At 36.3% G+C, this 13,751-nt stretch overlaps 1 protein-coding gene across 2 annotated transcripts; it reads right to left on the reverse strand.

Moving 5' to 3' along the window:
- Positions 1–5,775: 5,775 nt before the first annotated feature.
- On the reverse strand, positions 5,776–10,056 carry fev (FEV transcription factor, ETS family member). Of its 2 annotated transcripts, none has more exons than XM_057336393.1 (3): positions 9,966–10,056; positions 7,200–7,271; positions 5,776–6,887 (listed from the first exon to the last, which is right to left on the reverse strand). In XM_057336393.1, exons 1-3 carry the CDS (start codon positions 10,003–10,005, stop codon positions 6,343–6,345), a joined length of 657 nt encoding a protein of 218 aa, XP_057192376.1. In that variant the 5' UTR covers positions 10,006–10,056; the 3' UTR covers positions 5,776–6,342. The 2 variants fall into 2 exon arrangements, with proteins under 2 accessions (XP_057192376.1, XP_057192375.1); XM_057336392.1 differs by lacking the exon at positions 9,966–10,056 and adding an exon at positions 7,747–8,074.
- Positions 10,057–13,751: the final 3,695 nt, after the last annotated feature.

Here is a 13,751-nt window from a genome sequence, read left to right on the forward strand (position 1 = left end):
CGTGCAGAAGTGTGTTTGATCTTTAAGTGGAGAATGCACGCAATAGACCCCGTTCTCAAGTGTGGGAACACTTCAGTCTCGACACTCCTAATAAAGTGTCATGTCTGATATGCGAGCAAACTTTGTCTTATTCCAATAATACATCCTTACTGCTTCGTCACTTACGCTCCAAACACCCAAACGCTCTGGGCAACGATACTCAAACAACAGAGCACCAGACTGCACCACCCGGGATAGAGGGTAAAATTACATATTAATAATAAAGAAATTTCCTTTGGGACAATAAAACTATCTATTTCCCTCAACAAATGAGCAATAAAGTAATTAAAATGCAAAAAGTCACCCGTTTTGAGTTTAGATTTTCATATTCTATTCTATTCCATTTTTTATTTGTTGTAATAGATTACACACACTGACTATTTTAGTATCCATTAGTTTGGTGGGTTAATCTATTGTTTTTAAGGTTTACAGGCTATGTTGGATTTAAGGCCAACACCAACCAAACACTTTAAAATTGTGTCCACATTCACACTATATTATTATTTATTATATATACTGTACTATATACAGTATATATATATATATATATATATATATATATATATGAAGAGTTTGGTTCCAAACTTTTTTAATCATGTTTTTTTGTGTTAGATTGCTGCATTTTTCGAGTTACTATGGCTTAAACCAACTACAGTTTAATTGATAGTAAGTGGAATGCACCATAAAAAAACATAATTTGTTAAAAATAAGATAAACTGAAATTTAAAAAAATCTCATTTTGGAAGTCTTCATATATATGAAATTATTATTCATGTTACTTATGTTATGAACTGGATGTGCTTATTTTTCTTTGTTACTTTGAGTTCTAATGCTATATATTATTAAATTATATATTAAATATACAATTAAAGCTTATAATAACATTTCAATGAACAAAATATCTGAGTGACACAGTTGGTGTAGGAATTTTTATTGACCACCAGATGGCGAAGTAGTGTACTGTGTCAAAAGCTTCGAAGCACCGATGCAGTTTGTTGAAAAAGCCTCACTGATTCAGCTTCATTCGGCACATCCCTACCACCAAGTAAACATTTTGACCATTTCTCTTTTAAACACAACATTTTTACTTTGCATAAAATGTGGAGTAACTTTAATACAGCAATCCAGCAACAAACATGCATCCCTTGTTAGAACCAACAATTTGCCCATACTATATACAGGTGCTGGTCATATAATTAGAATATCATCAAAAAGTTTATTTATTTCACTAATTCCATTCAAAAAGTGAAACTTGTATATTATATTCATTCATTACACACAGACTGATATATTTCAAATGTTTATTTCTTTTAATTTGATGATTATAACTGACAACTAATGAAAATCCCAAATTCAGTATCTCAGAAAATTAGAATATTATTTAAGACCAATACAAAGAAAGGATTTTTAGAAATCTTGGCCAACTGAAAAGTATGAACATGAAAAGTATGAGCATGTACAGCACTCAATACTTAGTTGGGGCTCCTTTTGCCTGAATTACTGCAGCAATGCGGCGTGGCATGGTGTCGATCAGTCTGTGGCACTGCTCAGGTGTTATGAGAGCCCAGGTTGCTCTGATAGTGGCCTTCAGCTCTTCTGCATTGTTGGGTCTGGCATATCGCATCTTCCTCTTGACAATACCCCATAGATTTTCTATGGGGTTAAGGTCAGGCGAGTTTGCTGGCCAATTAAGAACAGGGATACCATGGTCCTTAAACCAGGTACTGTAGCTTTGGCACTGTGTACAGGTGCCTGTCAGGATTCGGTGGGGAGAGAACCCAATTGCAGGCAGGCGGGGTAGAAGGGGTTAACAAAGAGACTTTAATAACAAATAAAACGGCAAACAAAAACCCACAATGGGGGAAAAACAAGACAGGAATATAAACAAGAATACTAACTGACACTAAACTGAACTAAAACAACACTTGACATAAACTAAACTCAAACACTTACTAAGACTTGACGGGACAATCCAAACAGGACCACGAACATGGGAGAGACAGGTAGCCAGGGTACATCAACACATAGAACGCAATACACGAGCAAACAAGACAATGAAACAAGAGGGCATTTTAAAGGAGAGACAAACGAAGGATAACGACACAGGGCAGGTGAGGGTAATCAAACACGGCCGGAAAACAATACAGGAAACGAGAGGGGCGGGGCAAATGACAAGACACGAGAAAACACATGAGAAGTAAAAACATAGACAACTCATGGTTTTCTCACATAAAACATAAGGCTCTGTCATGGCTCTGCAACAGGACCAAGAAAAACATGACTAAATGAAGCAGAGCCATGACAGGTGCCAAGTCCTGTTGGAAAATGAAATCTGCATCTCCATACATAAATCAACTTTTTGATGATATTCTAATTATATGACCAGCACCTGTATTTTTTATTCTTTACTTTATTAACGTATGTTCAATCATTAAATTTTTATTGTACTGTTTTTTATTACTTTAGTTTAGTAATTTAAAAGATTTAAAGAAACTAAAAAACTAAATAAATATAAATATCACATAGGCGTGTTTAAGTGTAAGCGCAATTCTCCGGTTGTCCTGCAGGTGACCTCATAACTTAGGGCTTTACATTACTCCAGGGGCCTCGTGTACAAAGACTTGCGTTGATTCCATACTAAAACATTGCGTACGGACAAAGCTGTAAATGTGCGTACGCACAAAAAAACTCAGATGTATGAATCTCTGCGTACGCAGGATCCCACGCATATTCTCTTAGTACATCACAATTAACTTGAAATTGAGCGCACATGCACCAGCACTCTGTCTCCTCCCTCAATTAAATAAATTTGAATATGGTAATGAGTCCACTTTGGCAAAACCAAGCAGCAAGAAAATGGAAAAACCAAGCAGCAAGAACTCTGAAAAAGTAATTCATTACTAGTTACTAATTACATATTCAATAGTGTAATTAGATTACTGTACAAATTACTCTCTCCAAAAAGTATTTAGTTACTTATTACTAATTACTTTCTATATCCTACATCAACCTTGATTAGTTAAGTGATTGAAGGATAGACATGAAACGGCTTATTTAATTCATTCAAATAAATAATATTAAACTACATAAAGTAGTATTATTAACTGACCAACGTATTACAAATGTGAGAATTACACATTAAAGCAAGGATTTTAAAGTTAGACTTTGAATTTTGCTATTGCACACACATATTACACAAAGTATTTACTTTAATTACATCAGAAGTAACTGTAATTAAATTACAGAAAAAATAAGAGTAATCCCTTACTTTACTTTTTCCAAGGAAAAGTAATTAAATTACAGTAACTAATTACTTAGTAACTAGTTACACCCAACACTGCTTATTCCTGAGCGGTCTGCCAATTCCCTTTGGAAAGAGCCAGTTGCCAGGAAACCAAGTGTTGTGAGCACCTGTAAGGGAACGGGTAATGCTTGGCTCCTCGCTGTCTCTCTCTCCAAATTCGGACCCAACTCAGCACAAAGTTCCAAGATTATAGCCCTTGGAAATCTGAAACGGCTGATAAGCCAGTCATCATCGTGGGCCAGAAAATCATTATGGTCCCTAAAAACTCGTTCTCTTCGGATTCTGCCATGTCCTCTAATAAGGCTACGCTGCCATTGTCATGGACTAAGGGTTGTATTAATTTGCTCATGCTTTTATATGTTCTTTCTTAATTGCATAATTGATAACATATTCCCATAATGCTCGTGTGACAATAGTGTGTCAATTATTTTATCAATTACAAATTAATCGTAATGTTTCTCACAGCTGGTGGTGCGATAGACTTAATGATTTGATAGTCTATTGCAACTTCACTGCATTGCCTCTAAGAGTCGCCAAAGGACAAAAACCACTAGAATTGTACGTACGCCAGACATGAAGTTGGCGTGGAGGAACGCACATTCTCACGTTAATTTCACTGTTAGTACATCCGACCGTGAGCGTGAAAGCTGGCGTACGCAACATTTTTGAGCGTACGCAGCGTTGATACATGAGGCCCCTGGGCCGGGGAACACTTTCTTAAGTGGGCCACAGGTCAGCAGTTAATTTGGGCCAGATCTGCACCACAGGAAGTTTGCTGACTGGGTTAGCACAGAACAGTTTTTCTCTGTCCACGCACCCTCTCACGCTGCAGTGGAAAAGTACACGTTCTGTTGCGTCCTGTTCTCACGATTTCAGTGATGCCTCACCGGACGCTATGCTATAATTTAGGAATCTAAACGTATGTAATCAAACGTATTTAGCGTGTTCTCACCCATGTTGGGTGATATATTCATGAGGTGCAGAACTTACATCGAACGAGATCGTTGTATGTGGCGGAGCTGTCAGCCAAAACCGTTTCTAAGATAGAAACGGCCGTTGCTTAATTGCTGGTTAGGACAAAACCTCTGACATGGAAAAAGATACCTTTTATCGCGTGTCGCGGCGTTGCATCGCGTTTGGTTAGGACACGGTGTAAGTCCTGATGCAGGAGCACAAATGTGTAGTTGTCATTTGTGTGAGGCATGCAAGCACTGAGTTGGCAATGTGAGATGGCACTGGAAATGTGTGATGTTAATTTGTCTATTTTTTCTCTTATTTGGTCACCACAATTCACTAAAGTTGCGCTATAGACTAGTTCAAATTAGTGTTATGATATGTTAAGTGTGAAAAAGTGGCAAATAAATATATTTCATGTGTTAAATGTGTTGGTCTAAATAACTAATATATATATATATATAATATATATAATTATATATATATAATATATAATGTGTGTATGTATATAAGTATATGAATATAAATACATTAAAAAATGTGTTTTTTTTGTTTCATCATTTTGTATGATCGGTCATTTTTTCATGTTGAATTTGTGTAGACTTGATTAGACACAATTTGGGGAAAAATCTAATAAAAATGTTATAATATTCATGAATCATTGATTTATAGATATGGAATTATAAAATAATTTAATTTCAAAAGATGAAAAAAAACCACAGACATGCATGAAACATAGAATGAAACGGGTCATTTAGACCACGTGTGCATTAGAAGGTTTCAATAGCTGTGATAAGGTTAATGTATCTGGGTTCATAAATTTCATGTTCATTTATTTAGTATGTTCTTTGAAGCTATTCACAGATATCAGTTATACTCACAAAACACGAATTATAACAATTGCAATTATCATCTTAAATCTTAAAATCTTGAACTGTAATAACTTCAATTAATATTTATTTTATATTGTAGCTATGTCAATAAGCTAAATGCGCCTACTGCATGACTGCGATATTATACAGATATTCTTATTATGTATGTATTATCTATTAAAAACACGACTTGCTTATATGGCGTTTTACATAGGAGAGCCAAATCCCCAAACACAAAAAGTCCCCGAGAAAAAGCTGACACACACACCACACAACACACGCCACAACACACACAACTCCCAACCACACACACACACACACACACACACACACACACACACACACACACACACACACACACACACACACACACACACACACACACACACACACACACACACAAACAATATAAAGAATCAGACGTTATACCCTACTAATTTAAATGAAATAATTTAATATTTTTTATATATGTCAAGTATACAAATACATTATAGTCTAAAAACAAACACAGTGAAAAGAAGAACGAGAACTTGTGAGACCCAATGTAGCCGATAAAATAAATATAACAAATTAATTGTTGTTATTTACAATTTATTAGATTTCGTTTTTTTTCTTCAATTTGTCAGTTGTTAAAAACTATTCGCTTGTCATAATTAAAAAAATTATAATCATATAAACAAGCATGTGTTGTGTTACAAAAGTGTAATAATACATATTCTTGATTTTCCAAGCTTTCGGCTATTTCGGCTTCTTATCATTTGTTCATGTCTATCACAAAGGCTCCAACATTAATTTTATTGTTTATTTTATCACCTTAATAATGTGTTACCTTTACCTTAAATCAGCCTAGGATATCGGATGTAGTTCGGTAACATTTATTTAAACCAATAAAAAAACTAAAATTATGATTAACACAAGAAATTTGTTGAGTAGCCTATTGTTATTTTCCATAAGATGGCGCTAAATTATTACAATAAAGTCGAATTTAACAGGTGACTTACGACGCGAATGAATTGTTTCATTCGAATTGTATGACTTTATTGTAAATAATTACATCTCATCTGCAGTTGCTTATAATACATTGTATACTGGCTATAGGCTATAGTTTTATCTGCGCTACGTGAATTTTGCAGTATGTAATATTGGTCTTGGGCATCCCCGGGGCGTATAAAATTAGTTATAGTGATTATTGATATTATTCAGGTTATTTAAACTATTGATATTGTTTACGCAACTTAAATGAGACGCAGAAACGGCACCGAATGGTCCGGGTGGTTGTAGGTGGCTGTGGTAGAGGGTCGGGGGAGATCCTGGCCAGTAAGAGAACCCTGATGGACTAACCCCCGGAGCAACCAGGTTGAGCTTCGAAATACCTGAAAACTGGATAGGAGCGAAGTTACTCTGAAACTTATAAATGGCTTGTTCTGTGGAAGATGGCTGGCACACTTGCGCCAGGCCGTTAAAGTCAAATTTGTAAGCGTAGCGCTTTCCGTGCACCTTTGTCATGATGTTCTTGTCGTAGTAATAGCGCAGAGCTCGGCTCAGTTTATCATAGTTCATGTTCGGTTTACTCTTGCGTTCGCCCCAGCGTCTGGCGACCTCGTCCGGGTCTATCAGTTTAAACTCTCCATTGGTCCCCTCCCAGGCGATGCATGACATATTGGTGCTGTCTGACAAAAGCTCCAGAAGAAATTGCCACAGCTGGATTTGTCCACTTCCTGAAACGAACAAATTTGTATAGGATATATCAATGTGTTGTCAAAAAAAAAAAGATTTAAAATGACATAAAATAAACAATCCACGTCTCCTTTTTGCATAATGCACTACTTTTATTATATTTAATGAAATGACGCAAGAACTTTTCGCCTTTGCATTACACAGTCTATTAATAATTATAATAATATGAATATAATAATAATAATTATTATTATTATTATTATTATTATTATTACTATTAATAATATTTTATTATTATTACATTGATAAATTTATTATCTTGTTCACATACTTCAGTGCATCGCAAGACTCACCTTTTTGCACACCTGTGTTGATGGGGGTCCAAGAAGAGCTTTTGGTTTCCTTGAGTAGATTTTCCGTAGGATCTGAAAGAAAATGTTTAAATAGAAAACTGTAAGATATAATTCAGCTGTTTCTAAATGCTGAGATAAAAATATATTTAAATATTATGATTGAATATGTTTGAAACGCCATCAGTTAAATGAGAAGTACACTATGTTTCTGATGCAGAAACATATTTCTCCATAATTTTGTAATGTTCTATGAAAAAAGAAACGTATCAATAATAGTTTGCTGTAAAATAATTTAAATAATAGGAGTATTCTTGTGTTGCTGCACGATGGATTTGTCCAGATTTTCTGCCTAACTTCAGCGATGAGGTCAGGAAGCGCGTCCAGGAAAAAGGATATCCGATTTCCGACAAAAGAGGACATGCGTTCCGGATGGAAAAGTCATCCCGCAATGGTGCGCAGCATGCACACACAAAGCCCTAGTATCGCCATTTTCTCTTCCAATAATTTCAGCAATATTTCTCATTTTATCCACAAAAAGACAATGTACCTGAGAGATACATGTTAAACATAAGGCTTCCTCCGCAGTTCTGTCGCATTGTGGTGGTGGACGTGAAAGGGTAGGCTTTCATTGGCGCAAAGATTTTTATTAAACTTTATCTCAAAACTGTGATCTGGAATAAATGTGAGACAGATTGAAGTTTCCAGGCAACTGTCACAAGCCCCATCTCTGAGACAATATTCAGACAGCAATTTCCTTCGGTGCATTGGTTTAATTAAAAGAGCAATTTACCTCTGTCATCCCTCCCCGTCTCCACAATAAAAAAGGAACCGATAGAAATTCACCCTTATCAATCCACCATCAAGGTTTAATAAAGTTTCTGCGTTAAGATCAGAGTTTCTATGGAGAATTGAAGTGTTTGACATGGAAACCGGTTCAGATCCTCTTTCTTTTCCGCCTTTTACCTCTTTGCAAACAGAAAGGCCTGTCCCATGTTGGAAGAGAATATTTACCTTTTAACTATACGCCTCAGTGCATAATGGTAAACAAGAACATTTTATCCAAACATACGTTGCTTTAATACGCAATAAATGTAAAATGATAACTTTAAACCTTGCCTTATTATCACTTGGTCGTATTGGACCTTTGTTGAAATTTGCAAGGATTCACATTCTAAAGCATGTTGTAGGCTATAAAGGTTTTATGTAAAAATCAAATACTGTCCTTTGATATACTGCCCTGCCTCTCCAGAATTAACACTCAATTGCTAACCTTCTTTATTCTTGATTCATTTGTACAGGGTGAAACAGAAATCACAGCCGCGTGGCTTTATGTCCATTTATGTGATATCAACATGAAACACCCATAAACTCGTGAAGAAATAAAACATGAGAAGAGAAGTAAACTTTATTGTCTTTTTATGCTCAAGGGGAAACATGTAAACTGACTGTCTGTACAGAAGTGTGTATTTGTTATCTAAAGTGACGACGTGGTCAAAATATTTGTTTAAAGCTCCATGCATCGCAGCTCCATTGTTGGTGTTGGGGAGATAGCGCATGTTTCCGTGTTTAATACTCATTTAGATGCAAATTAAATTTCGTAATATATTCTAAAACTGAAAATTATTGTCAAGTATAAAAAGTGATTTGATATACAGTACCTACAGAAAACACATGAGCTTGAGCTTCTATTTTGTAGCCTATATAAAATAGGCTAATGTAGATGTCATTCCATACCATCACCCCATGTTACGCAATAAAATTCTAAATGCTAAAGTGTTAAAAATACACGTAAACATTTGACCATTTTAAGAATGTAGAATTTGTACTAAAACATAACAGACGAAGAGTCTGTGTTACAACCACAAAGATCTATTTTCATATGTTTATGTTTATTTGACATGATAGTAACACTAAATGTAACATAACATAAAACATAAAAAACATAACATAAAAAAAAACAATTTATAACATAAAATTAACATACCATGAAAAGTAGATACATTTAAATACATTAAATGATCTTTGGAAATAATTCAGACCCTTATTTGTAGTTTATTCGTGGACAAAGTCCACCCTACACTGCATCTAATTTCTAATTGGTTAAATTTATGGTATTATACAGCTCGCCTGTTACTAAACTTTCCGGTCTCCACTTTTGCACCGAAGCTTAATTAGGCTATTCTGTATATTACTCACACAGAAGAAGGCTCCCTGCAGCAGCGTTATATTAACTAAATGTTCATAGTGCCAGCATTTCAACACAAGGAGCTGTAAAAAAATCCTCGTCCAATTTCTCTCCAGCACGTCGATTTGTGTCTAGCGTCCCAGACTTGCTTTAGCTGCCTGAGTCATAAAAAAGATCGCAGGCAACTTAAAACAAGCCTCGAATGCAAGGCCATTTTTGGTTTTCCACACAGCACGTAGACCTGGTGTAGACCTCACGGTGAATTGATCCTTCATCAATCAAATAATACAAGAAAAATGCGAACAAAAATATGCATAGCCTATATAGAGACAAATTATTTCGTTAAAGTATGTATTACATAAGACTTCTATTAAATCTATTACATAAAACATCTGAACATTATACAAATGTTTATTGTGATTGTAGTATTAGGCATGTAGCTGTAATTGGCCTGCATAGACTAGCCTACTTTTGATATGTTAATTAAACCTTAACAATCTGTCGGACATTTTCTCTAAATGTTAACTTACTTGTAAAATACCGTCTATGACATAATTTGCTCCCCTAATAAGACCACTTACCCCGTTCTGATATTTCAGACTGCAACCTGTCTAGCTGCATTCAGCACTGGTGTCTTTCAACCACTGCCTTAAAACATGTGCTGCACTTTTAATCAGCTGCAAATGAAATGTGTATTTGATAAGGGTGTGTACAGGTGAACATTTATTAGGAGATCCTGGACTGGGTGTGGAAGTAAGTTTTCAAGCATAAACTGTGCCGTCCAAATCTCATTCTGTAAGTGGGTGTGTGAGTCCTGAACGGGTTATACGACAAACAAAAAAGAGGCGGAATCATACCCGGATGCCATTGTTACTAAAGATTTCATTGGACGAAGAAAAAACGCCCTTCCCTTATCGCCGTCTTCATAAAAACGGTCCATCTCATTAGTCACGTGCAACTTTAAACCAAAAAAAGTTTATGAACAAACAAGAGTTTTAAAGGCAGGTAGCCTATCCTATTAAAGGTCAGGACCTCGGACAGCTCCAGGGAAACAAAACTGTATGAGAAGCACTTCCCTCCCCCCACAAAACTATGTTATTGTTTAGTTGAATTGTATTTAATAATAACAACAACAATTGTTATTATTAATCCTTAACTACTTTTATGGGCGTTCAAACATTTCTAAAAAGGCAACAAGAAACAATGGGGAGAGGAAGGAGTCAAGTCAAGTCAAGTCAACTTTATTTATATAGCACTTTTTACTATTTTCATTGTTACAAAGCAGCTGTACATGAAACATATTGACTATGAGCCAAATATTAAAGTTATACAAGTTAAAACAAAAAATGTGAACACACACAGACTACAGACACGCACACAGGTTCATACACACCCACATGCATAAAACACAACTCCACTCGCACAGAGCACAATAAACACATGCACTGACACATGCACATAGGCGCGCACACACACACACACACACACACACACACACACTTTTTTTAAACCAAGTACACGAGGAAGCCAGAACAAACATCTTTATGACATTTAGAAACTTATTTTCTTTTTGNCACACACACACACACACACACACACACACACACACACACACACACACACACACACACACACACACACACACACACACACACACAAATTAAGTATAATGTTACATTTTAAAGTTCTATTAATAAATACGAAAACTTTCAATTCTAAAGCTGATGTCAGCAGCCCCCTCGGTCAGGCAAACAGTGCAAAACAGTATGCAAATGGTGGCGAGGATCCCAAAACTCCAATGGAGAAAAAAAACTCGTCAGAACCCAGGCCCAACCAGGGGAACCAATTCCCCTCTGGCAAAAACTGCAGCATCTCTACAAGCTTGACAGTGCTTGCACAACTAGGCTAAATAAAAAGAAAATAAACATAGTAAACAGGTAGATAATAGGTTTAATATTATCATTAATAATCTAATAGCAGTTGACATTTTTACACTGAGGACTTGACGGGTCGCCGCTTCCCTCTTTCAGCTCTACAATCTCAGCTCTTGTCAGGTCGCCGCTTCCCTCTCTCAGCTCTACCACCATGTCTGGGCATGGACTGCATCCTGTTCGCTGCGGTAGCCTCAGAACAATGAGAAAAGACAACTGAGAGTATAGAGTACTGTTCTACACTCTTTGAAGCAGCAAGTACATCAGTTGTTATGGGAAGTGTTCCTTGTTCCTGTTGATCTAACTAATGCAGGATGAGGATTTGTATTATGGAAGTGTAGTGTATACAAGGTTGAAAAGATGCGTCTTTAATCTTAAACTGACAGAGTGTGTCTGCCTCCCGGACAGTAAAAGGAAGACTGTCCCAAAATTTAGGCGCTAGATAGGAAAAGGATCTAACACCTGTACTTGATTTTGAAATTCTAGGTATTACCAACTGACCGGAGCCCTGAGAACGTAGTGAACGTGCAGGACTGTAGTACAAGAGAAGCTCACTCATGTACTGAGAAGCTAAACCATGTAGGGCTTCCACTTTATAGGTAATCAGTAAGATTTTAAAGTTAATGCGTTGCTTAATGGGTAACCAGTACAGTGTTGATAGAACCAGGATAAAATGCTCATACTTTTTAGTTCGTGTTAGAACTCAAGCTGCTGCGTTTTGAACTAGCTGGAGTTTTTGTAATAGGCCCACAGGGCAGCCACCTAATAGTGCGTTACAATAATCTAGTCTTGACGTAATCAGTGATTGAATTAGCTTCTCTGCATCTGATAGTGACAGCATATGATGTAGTTTACATATATTCTTAAAATGGAAAACGCGGTTTTACAGGTGTTGACGAAATGGCTTTCAAATGACAGATTACTATTGAATAAAATGCCAAGATTCTTTGCTCACGACATCCGTCAATAGTTAAACAGTATTCTTGGTTGTTACGTATGGTGGTTTTCAGTCCAATAAGCAACCCTTCTGTTTTGTCTCAGTTAAGTAGTAAAAAGTTGTTACTCATCCAGTTTTTTATATCGACTATCGACTATGCATTCCATTATTCTGTTGAACAGTGTTTTGTGAGGCTTCGAGGAAATATAAAGTTGAGAATCATCAGCATAGCAGTGAAAGCTTTATTATATTTCCTATAACATGTATAGTGCGAAGAGCAGAGGCCCTAAAACTGAGCCCTGTGGTACACTGCACTGGACTTGTGATTTGCGTGACACCTCATTGTTTATTGCTACAAATTGAAAACGTCGGATAAGTAAGATTTAAACCATTTCAAAGCTATTCCATTAATGCCGACGTAATTGTCAAGTCTATGTAATTGTGTGCTGTGGTCAATGGTGTCGAATGCAGCACTAAGGTCTAGCAGCAACAATAACAAGATGCAGCCACAGTCAGACGCCAAAAGCAGAAAATTTGAAACTCTGATCAAAGCAGTCTCTGTACTGTGATGTGCTCTAAATCTGGACTGGAATTATTCATTGATGTCATTCCTTTGGAGGAAGGATCATAATTGAGTTGAAACTACTTTTTCAAGTACTTTAGAAATTAAAGGTAGATTCGATAGGTCTGTAGTTAACTAGTTCTTTAGGGTCGAGTTTTTTTTGTTGTTGACATGGGGCCTTATAACAGCCACCTTATATGCTTTAGGCACATATCCTAGTGTCAGAGGTTAGTTAATAATGCTAAGAAGAGGATCTATAATTTCTGGGAGCATCTCTTTCAGTAGATTTGTAGGTATAGGGTCTAGCATGCATGTTGTTGATTTAGATGGTCTAATGATTTTAGACAGTTCACCATGATCTACAGTAGAAAATAATTGCAATTGCTCCTTAGAGGCGCTGTGGTTAGTTGTTTGATCAGCTAGTGTAGCCTCTGGTTGCATAGTTATACTTTATTCTCTAATATCATACATTTTATTTGTGAAGTAGTTCATAAATTCATCACTGCTATGCTGATATCCAAAATCAAAAGTCGCTGACAATTTATTTTTTGTTAGTTTAGTTAAATAAAAACCTACGGTTGTGCTGGTTTTCATCTATTAGTGATGAAAAGTAGGCGGATGTAGTAGTTTTTAGGGCTTTCCTGTATTTTCGAATCCTTCCATCTAATTTGGTTTTCTTAAAACTGCGCTCCATTTTTCGGGCTGCTTTCTTTAGAGCCTAGGTGTGTTCATTATACCATGGTGTTGGGCTTTCTTTAGAGCCTAGGTGTGTTCATTATACCATGGTGTTGGGCTTCTATCTTTAATCTTCTTTAAGGGCAGAGGAGCTGTGTAGTGTTTCGGAGAAGGTGTTAAGGAGTTAAAATTTTCGGTGGTAATGTCAAGATCTTCTACGTTATTACTCATGGTAGGGAATTGAGCTAATTTAGGCAGATTA

The sequence above is a fragment of the Triplophysa rosa genome, linkage group LG6 (genome assembly GCF_024868665.1).
Source record: "Triplophysa rosa linkage group LG6, Trosa_1v2, whole genome shotgun sequence".
Taxonomy (NCBI): Eukaryota; Metazoa; Chordata; class Actinopteri; order Cypriniformes; family Nemacheilidae; genus Triplophysa; species Triplophysa rosa.